The sequence below is a fragment of the Corylus avellana genome, chromosome 3, assembly GCF_965113065.1.
Source record: "Corylus avellana chromosome 3, dhCorAvel1.hap1.2, whole genome shotgun sequence".
NCBI classification, from domain to species: domain Eukaryota; kingdom Viridiplantae; phylum Streptophyta; class Magnoliopsida; order Fagales; family Betulaceae; genus Corylus; species Corylus avellana.
Genome location: NC_142492.1, coordinates 5,435,150 through 5,462,387, shown reverse-complemented (window position 1 = coordinate 5,462,387; position 27,238 = coordinate 5,435,150). Strand labels below are relative to the sequence as shown.

At 35.5% G+C, this 27,238-nt stretch overlaps 4 protein-coding genes and 2 pseudogenes across 5 annotated transcripts; 1 reads left to right on the top strand and 5 right to left on the bottom strand.

The window, feature by feature from the left end:
* The first annotated feature begins 828 nt into the window (after positions 1-828).
* On the top strand, positions 829-1,849 carry LOC132173284 (uncharacterized). Its single transcript, XM_059584736.2, has 2 exons — positions 829-996; positions 1,289-1,849. Exons 1-2 carry the CDS (start codon positions 829-831, stop codon positions 1,847-1,849), a joined length of 729 nt encoding a protein of 242 aa, XP_059440719.2.
* Positions 1,850-2,051: 202 nt separating this feature from the next.
* On the bottom strand, positions 2,052-5,931 carry LOC132174882 (uncharacterized). Its single transcript, XM_059586617.2, has 4 exons — positions 5,434-5,931; positions 4,633-4,851; positions 2,699-2,724; positions 2,052-2,612 (listed from the first exon to the last, which is right to left on the bottom strand). Exons 1-4 carry the CDS (start codon positions 5,797-5,799, stop codon positions 2,363-2,365), a joined length of 861 nt encoding a protein of 286 aa, XP_059442600.1. The 5' UTR covers positions 5,800-5,931; the 3' UTR covers positions 2,052-2,362.
* Positions 5,932-7,104: 1,173 nt separating this feature from the next.
* LOC132174468 (serine/arginine repetitive matrix protein) lies at positions 7,105-8,740 on the bottom strand. Its single transcript, XM_059586119.2, has 2 exons — positions 8,231-8,740; positions 7,105-7,530 (listed from the first exon to the last, which is right to left on the bottom strand). The coding sequence occupies exons 1-2, from the start codon at positions 8,738-8,740 to the stop codon at positions 7,105-7,107; spliced, it is 936 nt and encodes a 311-aa protein (XP_059442102.2).
* A 2,938-nt stretch (positions 8,741-11,678) lies between these two features.
* LOC132174466 (G2/mitotic-specific cyclin S13-7 pseudogene) lies at positions 11,679-12,452 on the bottom strand (annotated as a pseudogene).
* Positions 12,453-14,836: 2,384 nt separating this feature from the next.
* Positions 14,837-15,676, bottom strand: LOC132174471 (G2/mitotic-specific cyclin S13-7 pseudogene; annotated as a pseudogene).
* Positions 15,677-21,419: 5,743 nt separating this feature from the next.
* LOC132175845 (transcription initiation factor IIE subunit beta) lies at positions 21,420-26,689 on the bottom strand. 2 transcript variants are annotated; one of them, XM_059587912.1, is made up of 5 exons: positions 26,638-26,689; positions 24,959-25,216; positions 23,271-23,402; positions 23,007-23,123; positions 21,420-22,062 (listed from the first exon to the last, which is right to left on the bottom strand). In XM_059587912.1, the coding sequence occupies exons 2-5, from the start codon at positions 25,214-25,216 to the stop codon at positions 21,730-21,732; spliced, it is 840 nt and encodes a 279-aa protein (XP_059443895.1). In that variant the 5' UTR covers positions 26,638-26,689; the 3' UTR covers positions 21,420-21,729. The 2 variants fall into 2 exon arrangements, with proteins under 2 accessions (XP_059443895.1, XP_059443896.1); XM_059587913.1 differs by lacking the exon at positions 26,638-26,689 and adding an exon at positions 26,407-26,631.
* Positions 26,690-27,238: the final 549 nt, after the last annotated feature.

The window sequence follows — 27,238 nt, the reverse complement described above, 5'->3', positions numbered from 1 at the left end:
CTTGAAGCATTAGATTCTTATTCAAAAGAAATAGACTTCGAGTCAATCAAATAGCCTATCAACCACCAAAACTAACATGGAAGTTCAAAAGTGATTCCTATTCCCAAACTTTATGCCATACAATGACTCTTGTTCCAAGGTAAGAACTAAGAAGGCAATATTGTTCAACTATAAATTTATGTCTTATTATCATCACATAAAGAATCATTGACAAAGTTGTTTTCTGGGGATTTTGTATCAACATGATCTGAATATTATAATCTTTTGGCTCAACATCTTAGCAATTTTATCTCATGGAATAATCCTTAAAGAAACACTTAGATGCTAAAACGACACTGTTTGATGTACACCTTTTGTTTGCATTATGTTGGCAACTATTTTGTTAGGGCTTAGACAAGACAGTGGCTTTAATTAATTAATTTTTCACTCTTATGACCCTACATAATGCGAATTTTGTCACATGTTAATACTCTAATCTAATAAAAACTCTTATAAAGTACTCTTAAGGAATACACACCTTAAGGTTTCTCACTGTACTACACATGGGGAGTCTAATTTACACAAAATAGAGACATGGTTACCAGCTAGTTGCATGTGAAGAGGGAGAGTTGGTGGGCTTTGCAAGTTGTCTTCTCTTGGACATATTTATCTGCACCATTCTATTTCAAGACAAAATGCTAACCAAATCCACTATGGAACATTCTAGCTCACATTCTTGTCCAGAATATTAATGTCTTGTGAATCTTGATTAAATACTCAAGGCAATTTATCATCTATTTTACCCAAGAGAGAAAGAGAGAGAGAGAGAGAGAGAGAGAGAGAGAGAGAATGGCTTGGAAGGAGGAATACTTAGATGTAATCTTGGTGCCATGTGGGTTATTGATCATGTTTGGCTACCATCTCTTCCTTCTCTACAGATGCCTAGAACTTCCTGAGACCACAGTCATTGGCTATGAGAACCACTACAGAAAAGCTTGGATTGAGAGAATTTTGCAGGTCAGAAAAACTCCTCTCTTCACTAGATATGGTATACCTCAACATGATTTAGCTTTCTCTTGCTTTGGAGCGTCTTTTCGCGTGTCGCAATTGTTGTTGTGTAGATAGTTTCGTTTATAAAACATTGCCGCTGCAAACTGTCCTTTATGGTGACCCCAGTTCTCTCAATAGGCTAAATTATTTATTTGACAGTTTTCCAATAGTTTTAGGTCTTATTTCACTGATTTTTGATTGTTTTTGGGCTTTTTGGTTGGGTTGCCCACCCTTTAACATCTTCAATGGGTATTTGCAGGTTGAAGTAAAGGAAAGAAGTCCTTATCTAACAATGATCTCCAGCACCATATCAGCGGCAACTTTCTTTGCTTCAACTTCTCTGGCTTTAAGCACTGTAATTGGAGCCTGGGTTGGAAGCACTTCAAACAACGTCTTGGAGGGTAGTCTCATATATGGGAACAAAAGTCCATCCATCATTTCAGTCAAATATATTAGCATTCTGTTCTTCTTCTTAGTTGCTTATGCTTCTTTTCTCCAATGTATAAGGAGCTTAGTCCATGCCAATTTCCTAATCAGTATGCCAAACAGCGATATCCCTGCAAAGTATGTGCAGAAGGCAGTGATACAGGGAAGTGCTTTCTGGTCGGCCGGCTTACGGGCAATCTACTTCGCCGCCACTTTGCTGCTATGGATATTTGGTCCAATACCCATGTTTGTTTCTTCAGTGACTATGGTGGTGATCTTGCACATGCTTGATACAAATTCGACTCCGCTGCATCACTTCCGACCAACCAAGAGCCCTAACCTGTTGAGTAAGATTGGTGTCGACCCAATTAACTGCAATCAACAGGGTCATTGAGCACCATTGAACATCAAATGGGGATGAAAGCACAACTTCAGGTAGTCAACCACGACAACAATTTATAAAAGAGGAAAACAACTACCACCCGAAAGGATTTTATGGATTGAAACAACTTGGAATGATATAGTCAATGAGTTCAGGAGCAGCAAGCATGTAGAACTCGTTTGACAACTTTAAAGCAGCATGACTTTTCAAAATGTTTTGGAATTCTTTTGTAATGAATCTCCACATTGTTTGCAAGCCAACACCTACCAGTTTGACAATCTGTTGACAACATCTAATTTACCAAACTTGCCCTTTTGTACAACTCTTTTAGTACAAAAGCATCTCAGATCAGAGAGGGGGGAGAGAGGGAGAGAGAGAATCCAGAAACTAAACTTACACAACAAATTGCAAGGAGGATTGATTACACTGCTATCAAGAGTAAAGACCATGATTATGACAATGCCTGTGTAATTTTGATGAGATCTTTTATACAAATTCCTCAACGTCGATTTTAGTTCTCTTCCATTATTGTGCATCATTTGGACTCTGATCCGCCTTGCTGCTGCTGCTGCTTACTTCAGGGCTATCTGTAGCACTCTCAGCCATTGAATTTGGTGAGCCTAACTGCTGATCATCACCTTTGCTTTTATTTTCTTCATTTGTAGAATCTTCCATCAAGGAGTTGATGGCAAGCTGACCAGAATAAAGGAATAGACCGAAAGAGTTGATTCCAAAAATAAATGTTGCAAGGTAGCACAAACCATTAACAATAGTCCTGCCAACAACAGAAATGAGATTATTACGAGCTTTTTTCGCGAAAGTTAACATCAAAGTATGCAGGAAAAAGGTAATAGGAGCTACCTTATGGTTAGAGTTATCTGGCGGACCTGGAAAGTAGGAAAACAATTAGAGTGTCAGAATTACAAGATGACCATTTCAAGACATGGCAACCATCTTCAAGATTTTCTTTTCGTCAACAGGCAAGGATATTATGTATTATATAACTATAACTTAAAAGGTGCTTTATCGTGGATTTTTCTTCGATTTTCCTCCAGTAGTTAGCTTAAAAAGTATTTATTTGTCAAATACATCTATATAAAATATTATTTCTAACCATATATCATCTTCTTGTTTACAATAAATTGAATTCAGACAAATTTGTATCTTGGGTGTATCACATGGTTTTCTAGATAAAAGGTGATGCTTCCTGCATCTATAAAATGCTGCATAGAAAGATTTCTATGGTCTATCTCTAATAGCTTGTGGTATAAAATACACTTCCATTCTCCATCCAAATGTTGCCTAGAAAGTTCATAGTGAAGCTAAAATCAATTATTTATTCTACACACTTTGACACAGAGCAATGAATTCATGAGACATACTTTTCTCAGAACCATAAATATGAGAGACCATATTATGTAGTGAATAAGTACAGCTGAATTGCCAAATAAGAATCATATGATCTGAGACCATTTAGGAATGCCCTACTAATTGTGAAGCTAGGAAGGACATAACTAGACATAACGATAAAGCATACATGTATTTCGTTGTATTTACAACTAGGGTTTATGTTTAATCCTCATCTAAGCTTTCATTGAGGTAATTACTTCAATTCTCTTCTTGCACATATCATCATCATATATATGTGCGGCTTTTTTCTGGAAATGAAACTTCAGCTTACTCTTCAATTTTAAAAAGTGCATATTTCATCCTCTTCCAATTATTTCAGGCAAACAGGTGGCATAAGGCAGTAGAGTTTCAAACTATACTCAGAAACTAGTCCTTGTTTTGAAATCTGGAGTTAGAAATGAGAAACCCAAAGAAACTTGAGTTTTCTAAGAAAAATAGAAAATGATCCCAACATAATTAGCAAAATTTTGAAACTTTAAAGCTACAGTGATAAGTTTGTAACAATTACCAAATACAATCCTAAAAGCAGGTTAACTAAGCTCCTCTCACCTCCAAGACAATCACATTGGACATCTGACCATTGTGATAAATGATTAATATATTACAACTGTCGGTGACCATCCAATCTTCACGATGAGTCGACAGAATATAAATCATGGTTGCATGAGAATTAACCATGGATATGGCCACACTAATGCAAATGCACAGCACAGCATGTGGCAAATTTCAGACGAGTTCCAAGCTTAGAAATTTCTTGTTTGATGAGTACCCCTAGGAAGGGAGCAGTCGGCTACTAGCAAATCATGGTCTAATGTGTATACTGAAGCTGAGGTATAATACTGGTAAAAAGAAAAAAAGACAGGAGGTACTGCAGGATTGAGAATCAGAAAACTAATTATTTAGATAAAGAAAGATAATTCCATCTGTGGTTGCACTTATTATGCAGTTAGGAACAAGATGAGAAGCTGCACCAGGCGTATCAATCATAAAACCATAAAATCCAGCATAGACTTCTATTTTCAAAACAAGGAGGGTTCAAATATATTTAAAAAAATCTGCACATTGAAGTGAAAAAAGGCAACACACTGCCCCAAGTTAATTCTTCCTTCAATGAGTGTAAAGTGAGCATTTTTTTATCGTCTTGCAAGTTATAATAATAAGAATCACCAAGGCATTTTATTTCAGTCACCACAATATTTTAAAAAAAAAAAGAAAAAAAAAGAAGAAGAAGAAAAGATACAAGAATTTTATGTTGTTCAAGTAGTCTGAGCAAGAACCTCACAGACATAGTTCCATTTTCATTATTTCAAAAACATAGAGTCAAAATTCAAAGTGCAAAAAACCTTTGAACGCCAATAAAGAAAAGTGGGAATCAAAGAACAAACCGATAAATTATCTGAAATTGTCTGACGATTGAGAGCTGCCTCAATAGTAGTAGTGAACTTGTAAAGAATAAGCGCAATAACACCTGCTGCTACTCCACCCAAGAATGCCTGAACGGGCGAAGGCGGAGAGTTAGCTTCAACAGGAGCTGACGCCATTGCTCTCAAGCTATCCATTGCCTCGTCCTTCAATGACTTCTTCACTCCATCAGACCTAAATTTCTAGACCCGCCAACCCCACTTCATCAAAACAAATATACTCATACTAACACACGCGCACACACACAGACAAAGAAACAGAAATGAAGCAAAAGGCAGATTAACAGGAACCCAGTTCCTCAAAATTTAAACCAAGTCACAGTAGCACATAGCAATGCAGAGCTATTGAACTGAACCAAAAACTAATTGGACCCAGCTCCTGACAAAATGCATTGAATCATAACACCACATGTTAATATGGAATTGAACTCCTTAAGGCTGTGTTTGGACAAGCGATTTCGAAGTGGGATTTTACTTAAAGTTGTAATTAAGGAATTTTCAATACGATTTTCCTCAAGCATCTAAAATTCCAAGTTCAAATTTTATGGTAAGGTGTTATTATGCCGATAATACCCACATTACCATTCGCTCCATTCCCATACTACCACCCCACTAATCTTCACATTGCTACCACCTAAATTCCCATAACACATGCAAATGTAGAATAGAAGTAAAGCAACCCATTTACTAAAAACCAAAACTGGAGCACAATAACACACAAAATTACAAAATTCAAAACAAAAGAAAGAGGAAGAGAAAGAGTACCATTTCTTTGGCACGCCTGGCGCGGCGGCGCACAGCGCGGAAGAGGAAGACAGAGATGGCACCAGTGAGGAGAACGCTGGTGGCGACTTGAATAGGAGCAGGGTCGTCTGTGGTGGCGAAAATGGAAGGAGTAGATGGCGGGAGCTCGATGGGACCCTCCTGCGGTGCAGGAGCGGAGGGGGGTTCGGGGACCTCCGCGAGCCATGTCTCGGGCCTGGCTCGAGGGAGGGCTAAGACATGGCGGAGAGTTGCGGGTCTGTAAGGGAAGTAGATAACAGGGGATGAGAAAACAGAGGAATTGTGGAGGTGAGAGGGAGCCACGGGGATGTTGGGACTGAGAAAGTGGTGGGAGAGAGACTGCAACATCTGAGGCTTTTGTTTATCAATGTATTGGTTCTTGATGATTTATGTCTCATGAATCTCTGTAATATGTTGTTCCTGTTTGAAAATATGATATTTTGTGTTTTTTGCAGGCAGCCAAGATTTTCTGATAATATCTGGTATTCATTTTAGATTTGAGTTTTTTTTCTTTCTTTGTTTTACTTCCATTGTTTTGGAAGAAAAGGTTTTTTGATTTTTGGATATTGGCATTTATATGGTAGGGACTAGGGAATGGGATATTTGTTTGAACTTTGAACCATTGGATATGTGGAAAATGAGTTTCTTCTCAACCTCTTTATTCATCAAGATTTTTTCAGATGTTATCCCGGATGGGAAATGCTAGGTGCTCTCCGGTCTCTTGGTGTTCTTTTAGTGTCCTCCTAATTCTACGTGATATTATTTTATAAATATCAATTGAGAGAAATAAGGGTAACTTTCTTTTTTGTTTTTTATAAAATAATATTCACATAGGATTAAGAAAACACTAGGAGAACACCCGGAGAGCACCTAGCATTGTCCCATCCAGATTGATATTAGCAATTTCGATAACAAATGTGACAAATTTTTTATAAAACTTATTTATATAGAATTTTTATTTAACTTATTTTGACAATAATAACTTACTTATAAAACTTATTTTTATACAATTTAATGATGTGACAATAAAAATTAACTATTTAATAAGTAATTGTAAAAAGAAAAGAAAAGAAAGAAAGTGACTGATTTTCACTTTTAACGTTGTAATATATGACATTCATATACTAATTTACTAAATAACGTTACTCGAAAGAAAATAACAATTATTTGATGCTAAGTAATTTTACAAAAGGTACTCAGGAGAAAGGAGTGATTTGTGCTTATTGGCTATTGAATGAGAAAGAATTATGAAATTGAAATTAATTAGACCATCATAACAGAGACAACATCAAACCTAGTCATTATTAACCTGGTCAGATACTAGATAATACATTTCATACAAAAATGCAAAAAGAACAAACGACACCACTGTTTACATCAACTTCAGTTGCTTTATTCCTTTGGCAAGTCCTGCAATTTTTTGCCTTTTGTGGGTGAAACCTTGGGACAAAGCCTCAGTTTTGCTTTGGATGAGCTGCTCCAAAATACACCCACATAAAAATTCAGGAACTGCAAAAATACCATAAAAGTAATTAGCAGAGTATAAAATCCTTAGGGGGTTAGATATTTGAGCATGATATCCAAGCTCATTCTAATGTCAAATTTCATATGTTGATTGCTGTACTAGGAGGATATTCTTCTTGGTTCTTATCATCAACACTCTTGGCGCACATTAGATGCCACAGCTCTAGCCCAAAACTTGATTTGTGCTTTCATGTCTTCTGCAGACCCCTTGTGAGCCCAGTTTGGAATTGGCGGGGCAGAGCTCTGCCGTACAAGCCATGCCTCAGAAAGATAAGGCCTCCTCACCTTATCTTGCTCCAAATCCTCAGGCTGCTTCTTCCCTTGCAAACCAGGAAGTATTTTAACCACATTTGGGCTCAACTCTTTCTCAAATGTGAAACCCAAGTCCTTGAATCCTTGCACTTCTTCTAATTCAAGATCGCTTAGGCTCTTCCTCAACTTTGTCTGGTTAGCCAGTCTCCTCCTCATTTCCTTCCTGCAGTTTGTTTTGATGGCTTCCACCTCCAGGTTCCTTGGTGGTCTGTATCTTGGAAGACTATAGCTTTGTCTCATACCCTGCAGTCCACAATGTAATCTACATTACAATGTAATCTACATTATAAAGGGAAATAACGGAGAAATGCCATTGTTAAATTTATAATTCACTCCTATTCATTCAGCACAAATGCACACAGTTAGGTTATTCAACTCGAACTTGCTATAAACTAGATTGGTTGGTCTGTATATATAAAGTGTTATGGTTATTGTTGGGCCTAGTAGCAGCCTAAATATCAGTCACACCAGATCCCGTCTCTTAGGGCGTTAGCATCGGTCCCACAATCCCAGTAGGAAATGATGGTTTGCAGGAGTCACGGTACCTAGAGAACACTACAACAAGAAGGCCTCTAATTGGACCGTGCCATGTGGCCGGCGACTATGGCAAACCGACTATAAAAGGCAGTGAAAAGCATGTTAAAAAGAGATTTTTGTCTCCTCTCTCGGACTCTCTCTTTCTTGCTTACTCTCTACTCTCTAGTACCATTCTCCACAATTATACTAATCTAAGCATTGGAGCTATTTTTTGCCGGCTCGTTCCGGCAAGCTCTTGTACTTACCTTTCCTCTTCTTTACTGATACTTCGGACCGCTACTTCGATCTACGGTCAACTGTTCTAACAGATGTTTTATTACAATGTGTATAGCAAGACTGGGAAACACAAAGTTGTTTATAGACGATTTTTCGTCAATGATCATCTAGAAGTTGATGATTAGAGTACCTCATGCCGCAGAAGGTTCGGTGATGGTTGCCTAGTAGATTTGCTCATTGGAGGATCACTTTCTCTGTCTTCAACTATGTCTTCCCTCCCTAAACGTGGTGGCAGCGATGGTGTTCTAAGCAAACTGCGCTGCGTTGACTGCCCACTCAATTTGTTCCTTCTGCTATCGCTCTGTTTTTCTTGAATTCCTTCTTCCCTCCCCACACAAGTTGGCAACTGCGTTGGCGTTTGAAACTCATCCATGCTGTGATTGCTTTTGCTTTCTTCAGTTTCTTCTCCCCTCCTCACACAAGGTGGCAGAGATGGTGTGCGAACAAAATCTTTCTTCACCGCCGCCATCTCTTGGCCAAAATTTGAGGAAGGAGAAACATCAGAAAGGCACCTTGACATCATTGTTGTTGTATTGAGCGAGTTGTTAAAGAACCAACACTCCTCCAAAAGATCCAAAGCTTCCACCTTTTCATCTCTCCTAGAAGAGGGCTCAAAAGGAGGGTCGTCAAAATCCCCCATGCTTGCACAAATTCATACACCTCAACAAACTAAAAGCACCCACCGTTCTATGTCTTTTCACATATTAATACGTTAATATATATATATATATGGAAAATAAAAATAAGCTGACTGACTAGGGAAAGCCACCGTAGGATACGACAGCATGTGCAATTAGCTTGGAACAAAGCACATTGCATGTGGAAATAAGACTTTTTTGTGAAGGTGTTTGATGAGGTGGTCGAAGAGGGGGGATGAGAGTTCAATTCAAGTGGTATTTAAGCCTAATAATAATGGAATATGGGGGAGGATTGGATTGCTTATGGGCAGGACAGGGTCATGCCAGCACACTCCCCATGTGATGGCCTATTGTTTAGGCAAGATACAAAAGGTCTTTTGAATTGTTTTTTGTCCCCATTTTGTGACAGCTAAGTTGTAGGGGTTAATATATTGGAAAACTAGCCAGAAGAAAGTTATTTTCTTGCTTTCTTTATTAAACTGGTGGGCAGTTAGGTTATAGATAATTGGGATGGACCAATTTATCAGGCAGAGATTGAGGCATCCACCTTGAGCTTTGCCTTGCTCACGACTAAGGATAGTAATTTAATTAAACGGGTCAGATCTTTCAATTTTAATCCCTTAATTTCGTGTTGGAGTTTGTGGATTATTTTAAAAATTGTCAACAATCAATGTCACGTAGTGGGAGACCAGTAGTGGCCTTGGTCCCCCCCCCCCCCCCCCCCTTGCAAATTACAAGGAAAAAAAATTTTAAGGTTAAAAAAATAATTTAAGGTATGTTTTGCCAATTGGTTCCTCCCCAAAAAACTTTTGGCCCTTGGTCCCCACCCAAACTCAAACCTGACTCCGTCCCAGACCCTAACTTGATCTATTTAATTAAGCGGTTAGACCACTCAAACATAATTCTATTAATTTCATGCTGGTTCGTGTATTCTGTCAAAAATTGATGGCCTTGGTGGTAACATTGAATTTAGCCTGTAAACTTCTTCTTCAAAAAAAAATAAAAAATTAGCCTGTAAACAATGCCTGGCACAAGCAGCCAAATTGTTCCTCCATTGGAATGTGATACCGTGTGCTGGAAACTCAAAACCAGGCTCTCCAACCATGCCCTGCTTCTTGCAATTATATCACAATGACAAGTTTGCAATTATATCAGCAGCCAATGCCACGGATGGTTGCTTCTTTAGTAGTTGGCAGCCTCGCTGGAGATAAACACCCAAGGGAATTGAAGATTGCAGCATTTTTTTTAATTTTTTTTTTTTTAAATTATTGTCAAGATTTTTAAACTTTGTAATTATAATCCTGCAGAATACAAAACTTTATTGCAACGTGTTAACAAGTTTTGTGGTGGATGGTGTGCACATCACATGAATATTAGAGACACTTGGTGTTCATTTTGTTGAGAAACTTCAGGTCATACAAGTTAGACCAATGCCACGCATCTAACAAGAAGCTAAAACCATACATGCTTAACAAATAGAAAGAAAGCAATTAACATGTTGCAATTCTCTACATTAGGGGTGAGAATGCGACCGGATAATAACTGCTCGCATCCGCTATTTGTACTTATCCGCAATCGGCCGCTATCTGCTGTTTGCATCCGATGTAGATAGTAGAAACTAAAATCACAAATGCAAATGCGAATAGCAGTTTTAGAGTATACAGATGCAGATAATATCCGCATTCCTTTATATATTTAATATATAATTTATATATATACATATATATTATATTTAATATTTTTTAATTTATGTTTGTGGGATTTGTTATTTATGTTTCTTCTATTTGCTGAATTTGTAATGTTGTTGGATTTCACTTTTAAGAAACTCTTCAGATTTGTTTTGATTTAATTTCTTTATATGTTCTTCTTTTTTTATTATTATTATTATTATTATTTAAAATGTTTTTTTCTCGTGAAGCTAAATATTAAATAATATATGAGATAAAAATTTATTGGCCAAATGATTAGCAAGTGTGATCTGAATAATAGTGTTCAAGTATAAATAATGTATTTTTTTTTTGTTTTGTATTTATTAAAAGTAATAATTAGTGAATAATAACTTTAAGGTCTAAAATGCTCAATACCTTAAATGCGGATAATGGATAATATTCGTATTTATTATCAACATTAACCATACGAATGCGGATGCAAATATCAAAAACCATTATTTACATTTTGTGGATGTGAATATTGCTATTATTTATATTGGCATTTTCACCCTACAGTATGCATACCGCTGATAACAAAAGTCAACCACTACTGCCTTTTAGGAAGGAGATTTACTTGCAAGAAAAAGGAAAAAGACATCAAATGCCTGCCGGTCTGAAGACCAGAGGCCCTTTGACACTCAAGTCAATAGAGCCCCTCAGCCCATTGCCCAAGTCGAGAGAGAGATGAAAGCTAGTAAAAGATAGTGAAAATGGTGCTTGAAACCCTAGGCCAGAAAGGAGATATCCTGTGGTACATTCCATGAAGATGGGGGTGCATCAAGCTATTGGTCTTGGGGCTGGTGTAGTTTAGCCATTAGGCCTAGTCCTAATATGATCTTCTGCTTTCTCAGTAGCCAGGCCTCAGAGACCTGTTGGTTTATAATATGGTTCTCCAGTAATTCTCAAATTCCTTTAGTTGATTAATATGCTAATCAAACGATAAGAATATTAATTTATCAAAACGAGTGAAAGTTATAGGATGTTTATGAAGTTTATCCTAAAAAGAAAGAAAAAAATAAAATGCTAGAATCTCAAATATTTTATAACTCTTTATAATGGATATTTGACAAAACAACCAATAATATCCCCAATTTTTGGCAAAACATGGTTTAATTGGTAACAGATATTGCATTATATAAACATGGTTACAGAGTTTGTACATCCTAAAACAAAAAAGGAACCAAAAAAAAATTAACGAGAAACAAAGACAAAATCAGAAAAAGCTCTTCTTTTAAGGTATCAGAGCAACTGCATCCCATGTAGAATCAGAGTATTTCTCAAAAACCTTTCTGTTGGGCATCCCATGCGCAGTCATCTTAGCTAATCGCAGAAGCATTTTGGCACAAGAAGCGATTTCTCGCTTGGAATAACCAGTCTTTTGAAGAGTTTTAGCCCACTCCCTGCCATGGCTTCTTTCAAGCATGCAGGATCGCGCTGCGTGGATGGCAGAGGCAGCAATCATGGACGGCGAATGCATTGTAGTTGTAGCATAATCGTTCATCGCAAGTTCCCCAAAATAGAAAGCCATGTTGTTCAAGAGTCGGTTAGTAATCCCAAAAGATCCAAGAAGTTCGACCAAGAAAGAATGGATGGTTGGAACCATAATCTTCCATCCCAACTTGTTTAGGATTTTCTTTTCCATGGAATTGATTTGTTGTTGAGTGAAAGGAGCATCAAATAAGCATGTGAAGTAAGTTTCTGGGATCATGTCTTGGAAATCTATAGCAGAAGGGAACCGTTTCTCTTCATATTTGCAGGCTATGACTAACGCCGCCATAGCCACCAGCTTCAACTCGGACCACGAAACAACCACCGACGGCAGAGAGCGGTCAACAACGTTGATAGCAAGAAACAGAGTCTCCTGCTCAAAACCGAAATCCATATGCACTTGTATCAACCAATCCACTAGAATTACTCTTACGTTGTAAGTCAAGTAATTCTTCTTCACTCTGCTCTGCTTCTCAATACGCTTATAAAAGCCGTACATATCTTCTTCTTCTTCCATTGCTGCTACGTTTTTTGTACGGTGCTTCTTCTTTTTTATTAATGGACGGATGAAATTAGCAATACCCATTATCTAAAACACTAAAATTCACTCTTTAATTGCTGAGAAAAAAGAGATGAAAAGTATTTATATAGGCCAAGAGGCAGAGGTTTCCTATTCCTGGGAGTACTTGGAGAGGTTGTTTCTCACCGCCTTTGCTATCAACGGTCATAAGCCTAATTTCAAATCAAGACTATATATATATGCTTGTGACTCATAAGGCCCAGCAAGCGGCTAGGGACGGGGGCGGGCAAAGATTTTGACAAAAAAATAAATGGAAAAAATATAAAAAACTCCATTAACTAACAATCATTTTTAAAAAAATTCTATAAAATTTAAAGTGTGTTAAAGTGGTATATCAAATTATAAAAGTATGTCAAAAATTCCAATTTTTTTTAATTATATTTTTATAATGCCATTATGCTCTTAAAAACTGAAATAAAAAATTAATAAAATTAAAAATTAAACTAAACTATTTTTTAAACCCAGAAAAAAGAAAAAACCCAAGGGGTGGATAAATACCAAAACAAAAGGGTTTTTTTTTTTTTTTTTTTTTTTTTTGGAAATAAACCCAGAATAAGTGCAAGTAATTTATAATGTAAGGTTAGGGTTTTTATCGCTTAATTAGGATTTTACATGTAAGGATTAAAACCTTAATGTACTTGTGTCTAACGTTAGATTGAGATTGTATTGGCTTGAAGTTAAGATGTCTGAGATGGTGGATGAACGACTGAGGTAAGAAATTGATTGTGAAACTGTTTATATTTAACGTGCGATATGATTTTCTTACATATTATTTGAGATTGTTTCCTTACTTATGAATTTTGGAGACCGCATCAAATGAACAATACTTGCATTTTATGACATGATCGTGGGTCATGGTCTATTATTATATGGGTTTGACCCTATGGTCAAAAAGATTTATATTTATGTTATGTTTGGCCTTGGACCCAATGATTATTTGTGGCAGGCGCACCAAGTACAAATTGGGTCACTAGTACGACTTTGTTAATAGTGTAGGCCACCCAAAATTAAACTCGGTCAAACTGTTAGTATATAACGGTATGTAGTAATATTCAAATCTTGTGAAGAGAATGATATAGACATGATGAGAAATATTAAATGCCCAAGAAAGAGAGAGAGGCTGAACCAATATTAAATGAGAATTCCTTGCATATTATTTGGTACTTTATTTATTTATTTTTTTATAAAATTTCACGAACATAAAGCTTTACATCGCTGAGCATATAACTTTAAAAAATCATAGCCAAAAGCTATGAAAGTTACAAAGTCATAAAAATGACTTCAAGCTTTCGCTAACCCATGTACAATTATATTTAAAGAATAGATTTGCTTCGTGCAGACCAGATTTAGGACATGGGTAGCCCAAATACAAAAACAAAAATAAAAAACAACTAAAAACTAAAAATCCGGCCGTAATCCTCAAATTCTTTTAATTGATTTGTATGCTAATCAAACCATAAGAATATTAATAATATCTTAGCCCTCCACATACTATTGTGAGTTATGAAACTTGGAATTAAAGGACTAAAATACAATCAACATGAGACGCAACAGTGAAAGATATTAGTGAATTAGGTACTTTTTTTTTTGGGGCGGGGGGGGGGGGGGGGGGGGGGGGGGGTGGTTGGGGGGCGCATTTCAACCAACACATTCTTCTGCAAGAACAAGAAGTTCAATTATCTTGCATGTTTCATGGCCAAAATTATAATCTGTTTCCACATTCTTCCATGTTTCAGCACATTCCATTGCGCACGGAATCTCAGTTCTTGGGAGGCACTAAAATTAGAATTCCTAAATCATGAGTTTGAGGGCTATAAAAAAAATTCCTTTCTGCCCAACTTTTTGCCTTAACTTTTTACGCCACTTTCAATTTCATGATAAAAAATCCTTTTCTACCCATCTTTGCAATTGAATTTTAATTTTTTTATAAAACAAAAAGAGGGTATTTTTACAAAAATTAACGGAGAATCCTAACGGAATTGAGTAATTGAAAAAAAAATTAAAAGTTCAATACCCTTAATAAGGGTTTTTTTAACTTTTAAAATAATGTCAAAACGAGTAAAAGTTCTGGGATGCTTACAAAGTTTTTCTTAAAAAATAAATAAATAAATAAAATGCTAGAATCTAAAATATTTTATAACTCTTTATAACGGATATTTGACAAAACAACCAATAATATCCCAATTTTTTGAAAAACATGGTTTAATTGGTAACAGATATTGCATTTATAAACTTGGTTACAGAGTTTGTACATCCTAAAACAAAAAAGGAACCAAAAAAAATAACGAGAAACAAAAACAAAATCAGAAAAAGCTCTTCTTTTAAGGTATCAGAGCAACTGCATCCCATGTACTATTAGAGTATTTCTCAAAAACCTTTTTGTTGGGCATCCCATGCGCAGTCATCTTAGCTAATCGCAGAAGCATTTTAGCACAAGAAGCGATGTCTCGCTTGGAATAGCCAGTCTTTTGAAGAGTTTTGGCCCACTCCCTGCCATGGCTTCTTTCAAGCATGCAGGATCGCGCTGCGTGGATGGCAGAGGCAGCAATCATGGACGGCGAATGCATGGTAGTTGTAGCATAATCGTTCATCGCAAGTTCCCCAAAATAGAAAGCCATGTTCTTCAAGAGTCGGTCAGTAATCCCAAAAGATCCAAGAAGTTCGACCAAGAAAGAATGGATGGTTGGAACCATAATCTTCCATCCCAACTTGTTTAGGATTTTCTCTTCCATGGAATTGATTTCTTCTTGAGTGAAAGAAGCCTCAAATAAGCATGTGAAGTAAGTTTCTGGGATCATGTCTTGGAATTCTACAGCAGAAGGGTACCGTTTCTCTCCATATTTGCAGGCTATGACTAACGCCGCCATAGCCACCAGCTTCAACTCAGACACCGAAACAACCACCGACGACAGAAAGCGGTCAACAACGTTGACAGCAAGAAACAGAGTCTCCTGCTCAAAACCGAAATCCATATGAACTTGTATCAACCAATCCACTACAATTACTCTTAATTTTTCATTCAAGTAATTCTTCTTCACTCTGCTCTGCCTTTCAATACGCTTATAAAAGCCGTACATATCTTCTTCTACTGCTACTACGTTTTTTGTATGGTGCACCTTCTTCTTTTTTATTAATGGACAGAGGAAATTAGCAATACCCATTATCTCAAAAACTAAAATTCACTATTTAATTGTTGAAAAAAAGAAAAGAAAGAGAGATGAACTGATGCTTGAGAGTCTCTTCTGATGTACCAGTATTTATATAGGCAGAGGCAGAGGTTTCCTAATCCTGGGAGTAATTGGAGAGGTTGTTTCTCACCGCCTTTGCCATCAACGGTCATAAAGCCTAATTTCAAATAATACTATGACTAATAAGACCCAGCAAGCGGCAAGCCCATGGGCTAGGGACGGGGGCGGCCCGGACGGGCAGAGATTTTTGACAAAAAAAATAAATGGAAAAATATAAAAAAGCCCTATATATATATATATATATATATATATATAAATTATCATTGTAGTTGGCATAAATTAGAAATCGCTCATGCGGTATAAATATAGGGATAAAAGCAAAATCAAACCTTATAATTGGCATAAATTACAAATCACTTAATGCCATATGAAAGTTAACTCAGAGAAATTGAGATCCATGGGATATGTCAAAAAAGAACAATTTAGTTCCTGTAGTTAAATCTCGTTAAAACATTTGACGAATTTTATTAGATGTCATGCCAATGCCAATAAAATGGAGACACATGTCACTCTTAATAAAAAAATATAAAAATATTAAAATTTAAAAAAAATTAATTTTATGATTTTTTTAAATTATTTTTTTAGTTTTTTATTTTATTAATTTTTTATTTCCGTTTTGAGAAAATCTTTAATCAGGATGTGGTGTAAAACTTTTCTTTTATAGCATCTAATAAAAATGAAACATGTAAGCAAAATACACCAAATATAATGGACTTAAAAACATCCAATCTTTAAACCAGATCAAACCCATCGACAAAAACCCTCTCTCTTCCCATTCATTCTAACCCACCGGTGGTTCACCTAGACATCCACCACCTTCTCTGCGAAACACCGCCGCCAGTATTTGCTTAAGGTCACTGTCTTGAGTCTCTTGACTCTTGAACCACCAATCGATTTGTCTGTTTCGTCTGATTGATTATTTCATATGTTTCATCTGAATGTGATGACATGGGCAATTTATTTCCATTTTTTCTTTTGCAGTCATCTATTTCATCATTTTGTGAAAATACACGTGAGAATGAAAGGTTATTGACGTGGTTTGGATTGGAGTAGAAGCTAATGTCTTTGACATCTTGTGTGTTTGGAAGGCCATGAAGGTGGTTATAGAGGTCTTAGAGATGTGGGTTCAGAGCAACGTTGTTGATGATGGAGTTGAAGAGGAGGGTGAGTGATAGAAAAAGATGAGTGGCTTTGACGGCAGTGTTAGGTGGAGGAGGTGAAAGTTAGTAGATCTAGTTTTCGAAGGAGAAAAAGAAAAAGAAAAAGAGCAAATAGGTGTTGATCCAATGTTTTTTGTGTATTTTATTTTGTGTTATAAGCTTATGTATCAAACTAATATGGGATGTTATAAAATGAGGGGTTTACGGCCCATCCTGATAGTATGAGTTCTCGTCAGTTTTTAAGAGAATAATGGTATTATAGAAATCTAATAAAAAAATGGCATTTTTGACACACTTTATCACACTTTAAACTTTATTGGGCTATTTTAAAAAGCAGTTGTTAGTTCATGGGGTTTTTTTTTTTTTTTATACTTTTCTCAAAAATAAATAAATAAATATGACCAAAGAATAATTATCTACCTTTCTCCCTCTAAATAAAATAATAATAAGAATAAACTATCTATTTTTCTCTCACTTTCCTAATTCCCATATTTGCCTAAAACCAAAAAGTAGAAAATAAATAAGTTTGGAGGACTTTTGCCTAAATGTAATCTAACATTAAATTCATTAATCCTTTGTTTTTGCTTATACACTTTTACTGCTTAGATGTTAGATCCATATTCCAACATGTTTAGTTAATTGTTTAATAAAATTTATGGTTTTCTTAAAAGTAGTTCTAAATGGAATGGTCAAATGTTACTTTTATCTAAAATGGCTAATCACATTTGTAAAATACATTTACATTGGATTAGCCAAAAAAAATGCAAAATGGATATTTAATTGGAGAGCAAAAAATAAAATAAATAAATGTAGCAGCACCTTTCAAGTAAGCCATTTTATTTTTTATTGTTTCTCTCACCCGTTCTCTTTTTTCCAAAAACTTTTCCCATTTTTTCCCAATAACTTTTCCCAAAACTTTGTCCCAATAAAGAATAAAAAAAATAATAATATTTTAATAAAATAGATATAAATATAGCTAATCGAATGTAGATGCATTTAAAAATTTAGGGTTAAATACTAAATATCCCATGGGGTTTCATAACTTTATTTTTTTCTTCCTAGGATTTCATTTTTATCACAGGAGGTTTCTGTGGTTTTGATAATAGACCAAATTAGTCATTCTGTCAGTTGACCGTTAGTTGATTTAACAAAATTCCACATGGATCAATCAAATGTTGACACGTGACACCCATTTAACTTTTTTTTAAAATAAAAAAAAAGTATTTTTTTAAAAAAAAAAAAATTGGGGGGGGGGGGGGGGGGGGGGGTTGATGGCTCCAAGGGGGTGGCTAAGCCACCAGCCACCCCCTTGGAGCCAAGGGGGTGGCCGAAACCACCCCCAGTGGGTACTGGGGGTGGCTCGGCCACCCCTTAGGCTCCATGGGGGTGGCCGAAACTACCCCCAATTGTTAGTTTTGAAATAAAAATTTGAGGAGCCATTTTGTATAAAAAATTGGATCCTCCATTGTGAATGCTTTAAAGGGGTTTTACATGAGAATGTTGATATTTAGTAAATACGGTACAAATCATAGTAATCTCTTCACTAAATACGTACATAAACTATTTCTAATGATGTTTTAACAAATTGGTTAGTTTTGAAATAAAAATGATTAAATTTATCACATTTTTGTGTATTTGAAAAAAAATGTAAGAATCAAGTCATCAACCCACATGACGTATGAATACTTAGTTTACTTTATGTTCAAACCTTGATAAAATTGGATTAGTGTATGAATATAGGTAGTTGAGTTAAATTGGTAGTTTCTGGGAGGGGGAGAAACGATGGACCCAGATAGACGAACTTTTGCCAGTCAGTGAATGAACGTTCGTTGTTGCCATAATAGGTTTATATAATTTATAATGTAAGTTTAGAGTTTTTATCGCTTAATTATGATTTTATGTGTAAGGATTAAAACCTTAGCATACTTGTGTCTAACGTTAGAATGAGATTGTATTGACATGAAGTTAAGATGTCCGAGATGGTGGATAAATGATTGAGGTAAGTAACTAACTATGAAATTGTTTATATTTAACGTGCGATATGATTTTCTTGCATATTATTTGAGACTATTTCCTTACATATTATTTGAGATTATTTCCTTGCTTATGGATTTTTGAGACCGCATCAAATGGACAAATAATTATATATGATTTTCTTAAACAAATGAACAATACTTGCATTTTATGACATGATCATGGGCTAATATTATACGAGCTCGATCCTATGGTCACAAAGATTTATGTTCATGTTCTGTTTGACCTTGGATTCAATGATTGTTTTGTAACCGGTGTACCATGTACGAATGGGGTCACTAGTACGACTTTGTTAATAGCGTGAGCTACCAGAAATCAGACTCGGCTAGACTGTTATTATATAACGGTATGAAGCAATATTCAAATTTTGTGAAGAGAATGATATAGACGTGATGAGAAATATTAAAATGCCCAAGAAAGTGGGAGTCTTAACCAATATTAAATAAGAATTTCCTTGCATATTATTTGATACTATATTGAATATTATTTGATATATAGGTTTCAGAGCAAGGAAAGGAAAAATACATAGTTATACAACAAAACCAGAAGTTTATTTTTCATGGGCAATTACGGCGGTTATAAATAGTACATTTCTCAGATTTTGGATGCGTTGCTATTCGAGGCAGGCAACTCTTGCTTGCTCGAGCAGGGTCGCAGTACACAAATCCAGGTTTAGTCCCATTTCCTGGGAAAAAATTCAGTCTCACCACCACCAAGCTTGCCAACACTTTTTTCTTCTGTTTCAATCAGGAGAAATATGTTAATAATGCCGATTGGGATTTAAAGCAATTATCTGCTCAAATTGCTATTAATTCAGACAAATAATGTGATAGATTTCGTATGAGACCCAAGTACTTGAGTCAGTAGCTAAAAAGCCCATGATTTATTTAGGCATGCAAATGAGTCTCATACAGAGCATTTCACATTACTTATCGAAATTATTAGCAATTCAGACAGATAATTGATGTAGATTCTTAATACTTGCGCATATAATATCTAATCAACAAATATTAGTAAGTATGCAGTAAACAAATTAATCATAAAACTAGTGTATGTCACATATCAAACAATAAGAAGACATTGGAATTGGTAGTCTCACCTGTATGAGATAATTTTCTAGCTTTTATGTGGGAAGGAAGAAAGATTATGGAAGCCATGAGAAAGCATACTATAAAAAAGGTCTTCATATTGGAGAGAGGAGAGTAGAATGTGTTCGATTTTATTCCCCACTAAGCTACATCTACTATTATTTATAGTGCATTAAGCTAAGGTGGTGGAAAAGTAACGGCCACTCCCACCAAGTCAATTGATAATTCTTCCACTTATATTGACCCAAGTAAATGCTGAAGGGATAGATGACATTGACAATGACCATAGACTCTTTCAACTCAATGTCTTAAACCCTAAGATGGGTTATCTGATATCTCTATGGACAAGGGTTGTCCTACAATTTCTTTCTTTTTTATCCTTTTTTTTTTTTTTTTTGAAATTGTAGATTTTAAAATTATGTGAATTGATATTGTTTCTTCTATCGAACACCTTAAAAAATACTGTCTTTTAAAAAGGTGGTATGTTACCAATGAGAATTGAATATATTTTCATTGGGTTTTTATGCTTTATTTTCTATAAAAGCTTTAAGTTAAAAGTTGTCTTTTAATTTTATAAAAAAGAAGCGTATCTTCAAAATTTTAAATAGCATTTTTCAAACTATCTTTTTATTAAGTAGTATTTTCCAAGCCATTCGATGTAAGAATCGGCTTGAATTCACGTAATTTTAAAATGTATTGCCTTCACTATCTTGGAAATCTTTTATTTTATAGTATTCAAATTAGGTTTGCTCGACTAATGAAGCACACTAACTAAAGAAGTTAAAATCACTTTCTCAACAAATTTATAAACTAAAATGTGACTTTAAAAGCCAAATTACAATTTTACCAAGTGTTTAACTGCGTTTTTAAAAATCATATTTTCATATCGCATGTTTTAAAATTGTTAATGTTAAATCGCACGTTTTGAAACCCAATGAACCCTAAATTTGAATTTTTTTTTTTTAAACAACTATGCATCACCTATACTAGTTTAAATATTTATCTATAATTTGCAGTAAAGAAGAAAAAAAAAATCATAGTTTTTTATGTCGATGGAAATTATTATCTGAATATGAAATACTTTTAAAATAGCAAATTAGTGACTGTCGAGTGTAGTTGCTTGTCCAAATCTCGGTGATCAAATCCAGAACACTAGGTTAATGGCTGAGGAGAAGAAGGTTGCTGTGGAAGAGGAGAGGAAAGACAAAGGGTTGTTTTCAAATGAGAGCTTTAGCAAAGTCGTCAAGTATGTGATGGATAAAGAATCTGAAGGTTGACACTTTTTGACGAACCGTGAATTTAACACGAAATTAATTCGCTTTAATGAGCTTCAATGGGGCCGGAAACTCAGGAAATCAAGTTTTACATTAGAAATAAACATCTCAACTTCTTTTTATGCCATTTTTGGCACAAGTAATTGCACTCAATATATAAATTTCATTGTGATTGGCACATAAAAGGAGCCCTTTTGCAACACAATTAATACTAATTTGTTCGACACAATGACACTGAATCACACAAAAAACTCTCACTGGATAATCTTGGAGAAGCGTTTTGAGTGACCAAATGAGCATTGGTGACTCCTTTGGGTGTAAGTAAAAAAACACCAACAACGTTTGCACTGCTAAGTTCTCAGAGTGATGGTTCACCAATCACTCATCCGAACTTCAACAATTATTGTGGTTTATAGCTTCTGGAAAAGCTCTGGAAGATGGGCATTGGTCAGCTTTGTCCTCTTGGTGATCTCGTGCTTCTTCTTCTTTCCCTTGGGCTTGGAGGAAATGACTTGAACCTCTGACAAGGCCCTCCTCTGAGCAGTGTTGGTAGCAGGCTTCATCCCATTCTTCTGGAGATCCTTCTCAATGTCAAGCATATCACTTGGCAATTCAATACCCCGAAACAGCTGTTTAAGTTCATCATCCACCTTAATGGGCACTCTGGGGTCATTTGGGTAGGCAACGTCTTCCTGTGAGTCGAAGTTTGATAAAAGCAAAATATCACCCGAAGCTTTCAAAGCCTAAACAAGAAAGAATCAGGCAATTAGTACCAATGAGTACCAATGAGTAAATAACATTCCAAATTACAGACAACTGATACATTACTACCAGTATCATATTTTTTTCTGTGGAAAAATGAAGATTCTTTCACTGCACGGTAAATAAAAAATCATTAACATTACTAGCAATGAGCAAGTGAGAGAAACACATTAAAGAATAGGGGTGAAACAGAATAAAAGGAACAAACAAAAACCAAAATGCTACCAATGGGGAATCACACCACTTCTCAAATACACCTCAAAAGTCACCCCTCCTGTTCTTGCAAGGAAAACCAACTGCTGAGAAAGCTAATCAAAGCGTCCACAGCCAGAAAACATATAGATACTTCAATGGCTTCTTTCAAAGACAATAAGACTGACTGGATCTTCAAGTCCCTAGAGCTTTTTGCTTCATCATACTGAGCAAAAGAGTTCCCACTTCCAACTTAAAAGTCCCCGCAAGACCAAAAGGTCAAGGGAAGGTGGGAAATCACTACTTCCGGACTTTTTCAAATTCCACCAATGCAAACAGTTAGCAGTAACCTTTGAACTACATCGTACGAGTTGTAACAGAGAGAGAATTAAATCAATGGAATTCAGAGGCTTGTTTGATGGCCCTCAATGCAAGATGAAACTTTTCCTCTCTTTATTTTTGCTCAATAAGTTATTTTAAGGCTACCCAATAAGAGATTACCTTTCCCCACTGAAATCACTCCCCTCCATGGGTTCAACCCAAGACTTCCTATAGAGAGGGGGAGGCACCACTAGGCTAAAAGGCCTAACAATTTTTTTTTTTGACAAGTTAACAGGCCTAGCAATTCTTTCCAACGAGTTCTATGAACAAACACTAGGGCTATTACCAAAACATGAATATCATGATGTAAAAATTCATCAAACAAAACGAGACATTCGCATATTGCATATACCTGCAAGTCTTCCATCACAGATGGATATGCATCCTTAAGATCAATGACAGCAATCCCCTCTGGTTTTTTCCTTATCAAGTAAAGAAGCTGATTTGTGTCCTTCAGATCATGCTTAGACTGCAGACCAAATGATAAGTCATAATGCCATCTATCGTGAAAGAGGTATAAAGGACACAAATGAGACCAAGCACAATTTAAATGCTAAAGCCAAAAAGTTATCAGTGCTGTCCATTAAGGTTTCCAGAGAAAAAAGTTTAAAGCTACCTTATAACAGAAATGCTTCCCATCATAGTGCACTTTCGGGTTATTCCTCAAACTGTCAAAGACAGCTTTGTTGGCATTCGCATCAACATAACATGCTTCATTTATTTGCTCCGGTGTGAAGGCCTGCCTTGTCTGCAAACAAGAACAGCATTCAACTGGCTGTTAACTGCTTTCACCTGGTCCTACCAGGGCTACTGTAACTCATGTTGAGCTCTAACAATGTAACAAATCAGAAGGGGGAGGGGTCACATATCCCATTATTACAGTAAACTAAACCACAATACAAATAGCCCACAAACATCTGTAAGTTATAATTACCTACAATTGGAACTTGGAAGTACGACTGTCAATTATAATTACCTACAATTGGAACTTGGAAGTACGACTGTCAATTATAATTACCTACAATTGGAACTTGGAAGTACGACTGTCAATTAGTATATCACTTTCTAATCAAATCAATGCCATACAAATAAGTTTTTAAGTTTCCCCCAACTGAGAAAAAAATAAGCCCAGTTTGATGGAGGTGGGTAAATATAATATAATATAATTCTTAAAAATGATCAGTAGTATCACAGAGAATAACACAATTCTAGACAAACCATCTTGCTATTTTCAAAACTTGACTTTAACCCAATAACTTCTTCAAAATAAGAACCCATTAAAATCTGAATTTTCCCCAACATGAGTCTCTGGCAGGAAACATAGTAGTGCTATTGGCAAAAAGTGAAATAACACACAGCCCATCCTATCCTCCAACTCCAAAAGATTCCCAGTTGCTGCTTTATTATAAAGTCCTCTAATCAAACTCATCACCATAATAAAGAGATTGGCTAACAAAGGTGATCCAATTCTTCAGCTTTTGGGGAAAAAAACAAATGAATTCCTGCAAGAAGCAGCTGGTTATGAATATATCCAAAAGAATTGGTCGAATAGCACGCCATGACCAAATTTCCGCATTGCCATTCTTAGACAAGACAATAAGCTTTCAGATTTATGAATAACCCCCGGAACACTATCAGTTGATCTTGTGACCAAGTACTAATTTCTCACCAGATCTGCATCTATGATTTTTCTTTCTTTATCTAGCACCAAGAAAACTCTTTGTGACCTCATTTGCCACCACTTTTAGCCACAACCCACAAAACTGTAATGATCTTATAGATACTCAACTACGCAAGCCTTTTTCTTGAAATGCGACAAAATAGTAGTGTTTACAAATATCAAACTTAGCATTGACCATCAAATATATCATTGAATTCACAGAAACTCTTTTATCAACTTGGAAATTCCTAATTTTTCTTCTGTGCACGATTTTCTATTCATAAAAAGCCTAGCAAAAATTGCATCTTTATGCTAGTCCCAATTTCCACAGCAGGTCAAAATGTTATGAGTAAAAGAAACCAGGGTTAATCCAGTGCCTACCACAAGTTAATTAAGGACAACATTTTTCCTCCTATCTTGCATTTTTTATTAAAGAATGGTACAGGATCTCAGTTTGTTTGAAAGATCAGCTACACTTGCAGAATAATCAACCATGAACAGCTTATAAAGCATTATCTTTTAAATTAAAAACACAGCCTTTCAATTATTGTAGCAGCCAAGAGAATTGTACATATAACAATAGAATGAATATTTACAGCAGAGAATAGTTGGATATATTGAGTATGGGACATTTATGTTTATACCTGCAACAGCAGATCTACAACACGCTTGATCTGAGCTCCTACGGGGGCTTTCCGAATGCTGTTGATGTGTTGAAGCCTCTCTGTATCATTCGAAAATTTGACAGCAGGAGCAGGGGCTCTTGCATTGGCTGACGGTGGTCTCACTGTGGGTTTGGATTTTTGAGTTGTGGCATTGTTAGACGCTGCAATGCTTGTGAGGGTTGTCTGGCACTTCTCCTGCTGCTTCTTGAATCTATCTAATTTTTCTTGCAAGGCCATCTAGACATAAACATGTTCACCTTCAGTAGCCGCTACTCAAACCCACCATTAAATGTACTCATGTCGTTCAGAATTAAACTAAACTGACTAAATGGAAGCAATGACTCCAAAACTTAAATACTCATGTCGCTCATGTAAAGTTCAGGAAGAATTAACAGTTGGTAATCAAGAGAAAACTATAAGCTACTAAGAAAACTTCATACTGCATGCTCACACAAGCACATATCTGCTAGCAACATAACCAATTCCAAAAATTCCCTTGTCGTATAACAAAACTTTCTTGGAAAGAAAAAGAAAGTATAAGGCCATTCACGTACTCTACATTTAAAACTTCGATCATGGACCCATGGTTGAATCAACATGTCTCACTGGAAACTAACTATGGTCCAATAAACATTCCAACAGTTTTCTCTACATTAAATCTCTAATCTGTAAACGGCTTAATCCAGAATATGTGCAACAATTTCACTACCATGTGCAGCACATGAAGAACAAAATGCAACCAAGAAAATGGATCTCAATGACTGTTCCGCACAGCAATTAGTGATCAAACAACAAGTTTCATCCATCGATCAACCCCCAAATCAGTGATTAAGAATTGATGTTTTCCAAATTCGTCTATAATATAAAAAATTAATTTAATTATATTTGTCATAGTTGGGACTAACTGGGTTGTCTTTGATAACTTTTTTACATAATTACAAGGCTGGTAACACCAACTTGAATATTATTCAACGGATGACTGAAATATAACGATGCATTCAGCAACAGACATATTTGAAGAGAGCTATAAGAATTTCTAAGACTTCACTCTTATAATAGATTAACACAAGGGTAACGTTATAGATGATAGTTCCCAATTAAAGGGCAAAAAAAGTTCACATCTGAACTCTTTTCACACGAAATTAACATCCCAACTGAAAAAAAAAAAAAATTGTCATTTTCATCACAGTACACCAAATAAAGAACCATCAAGCCAAAACATTCTATCAGAAGAAGCCCCATATCACGTATCGTCCTCTCAATAAGTAATTGAAACCTCTATAATATGAGAACATGTAAATGGATGAATTTGGTACGGAACAGGAAAAAAATGGATCATTTTGCTAGCCTTTAAATGGCAAGCTCCAAACCAACACGCGAATCAACAAGAGATTCATATATATCAATTTGAGTCAGAAAAACCCAACCTTTCTCAACGATGAGGCACAAAAATCTTACATAAACATTACCAAGAAGATTATTTTTCCACTGATTGCATATGTTTCTGTCTGATCCCTAAACTAAATCCTAATATAAGCGGACAAAACCTGAGCTTCATTATTAATCCAAATTATCTAAGAATTTAGCATAATTTGCGCGTAGAATCATAAAAAAGTTGATGATTTGAAATGGAAGTTTGAGATCAGAAGCTATTGTACCGTCGAAGAGAGAGAGAGAGAGAGAGAGAGATTAGAATGTGATTGGGCGAATACAAAAATTATGTGAAATATATATATATATATATATAAAAAGAATGTTGTTGAGTTTTTAGGGTTAGTAAGTCGGTGAGACGTTCTTTCTACAAGCTGGCGCAGTTGGTTGGCCCGACAAGAGAAAAGGGCTGTGTTGGGCTTTTGAATTGTGTTTGGGTTGTACATAATTAACTTATTTATTCTTTATATAATGCAAATATTATTATTATTGTTTTTGTTTGTTTTTTTTTTTTCATAATTCCATATTAATCATTAGTTACATAATAATAATTATTATTATTATTAAGATTTTATCATTTGAGTTAATTAGATAAATTAATTTTTGATACCAATGAACCCTAGGAAAAAATCTTGAGAGAAAGTGGAATTTTTATTAATAATAACTCTTATTCGTGTGAGAGTTAAAAACTATATTACATTAATTGAAATTCTTACCACCCTATTTATTATTTAATAGGTTTAAAAGTTGTCAAATTACTCCCTAAGATGTCAATTGTTATCAAATAAATTTTTCCATTCTCCTTCCATTAAATCAGACCATGTCATA

Excerpts from the sequence above, each read along its gene's own strand:
- LOC132175845 (XM_059587912.1), bottom strand. The coding sequence starts at position 25,216 with ATGGCCTTGCAAGAAAAATTAGATAGATTCAAGAAGCAGCAGGAGAAG. Across the intron at positions 23,403-24,958 it reads TTGTAGATCTGCTGTTGCAG|ACAAGGCAGGCCTTCACACC; the intron begins GTATAAACATAA and ends TCTTGTTTGCAG. Across the intron at positions 23,124-23,270 it reads GGAAGCATTTCTGTTATAAG|TCTAAGCATGATCTGAAGGA; the intron begins GTAGCTTTAAAC and ends TTTGGTCTGCAG.
- LOC132174468 (XM_059586119.2), bottom strand. The coding sequence starts at position 8,740 with ATGGGGGATTTTGACGACCCTCCTTTTGAGCCCTCTTCTAGGAGAGAT. Across the intron at positions 7,531-8,230 it reads CGAACCTTCTGCGGCATGAG|GGTATGAGACAAAGCTATAG; the intron begins GTACTCTAATCA and ends TGTGGACTGCAG.
- LOC132173284 (XM_059584736.2), top strand. The coding sequence starts at position 829 with ATGGCTTGGAAGGAGGAATACTTAGATGTAATCTTGGTGCCATGTGGG. Across the intron at positions 997-1,288 it reads GGATTGAGAGAATTTTGCAG|GTTGAAGTAAAGGAAAGAAG; the intron begins GTCAGAAAAACT and ends GGGTATTTGCAG.
- LOC132174882 (XM_059586617.2), bottom strand. The coding sequence starts at position 5,799 with ATGTTGCAGTCTCTCTCCCACCACTTTCTCAGTCCCAACATCCCCGTG. Across the intron at positions 2,725-4,632 it reads CAATTTCAGATAATTTATCG|GTCCGCCAGATAACTCTAAC; the intron begins GTTTGTTCTTTG and ends CCTACTTTCCAG. Across the intron at positions 2,613-2,698 it reads CAGATAACTCTAACCATAAG|GACTATTGTTAATGGTTTGT; the intron begins GTAGCTCCTATT and ends TGTTGTTGGCAG.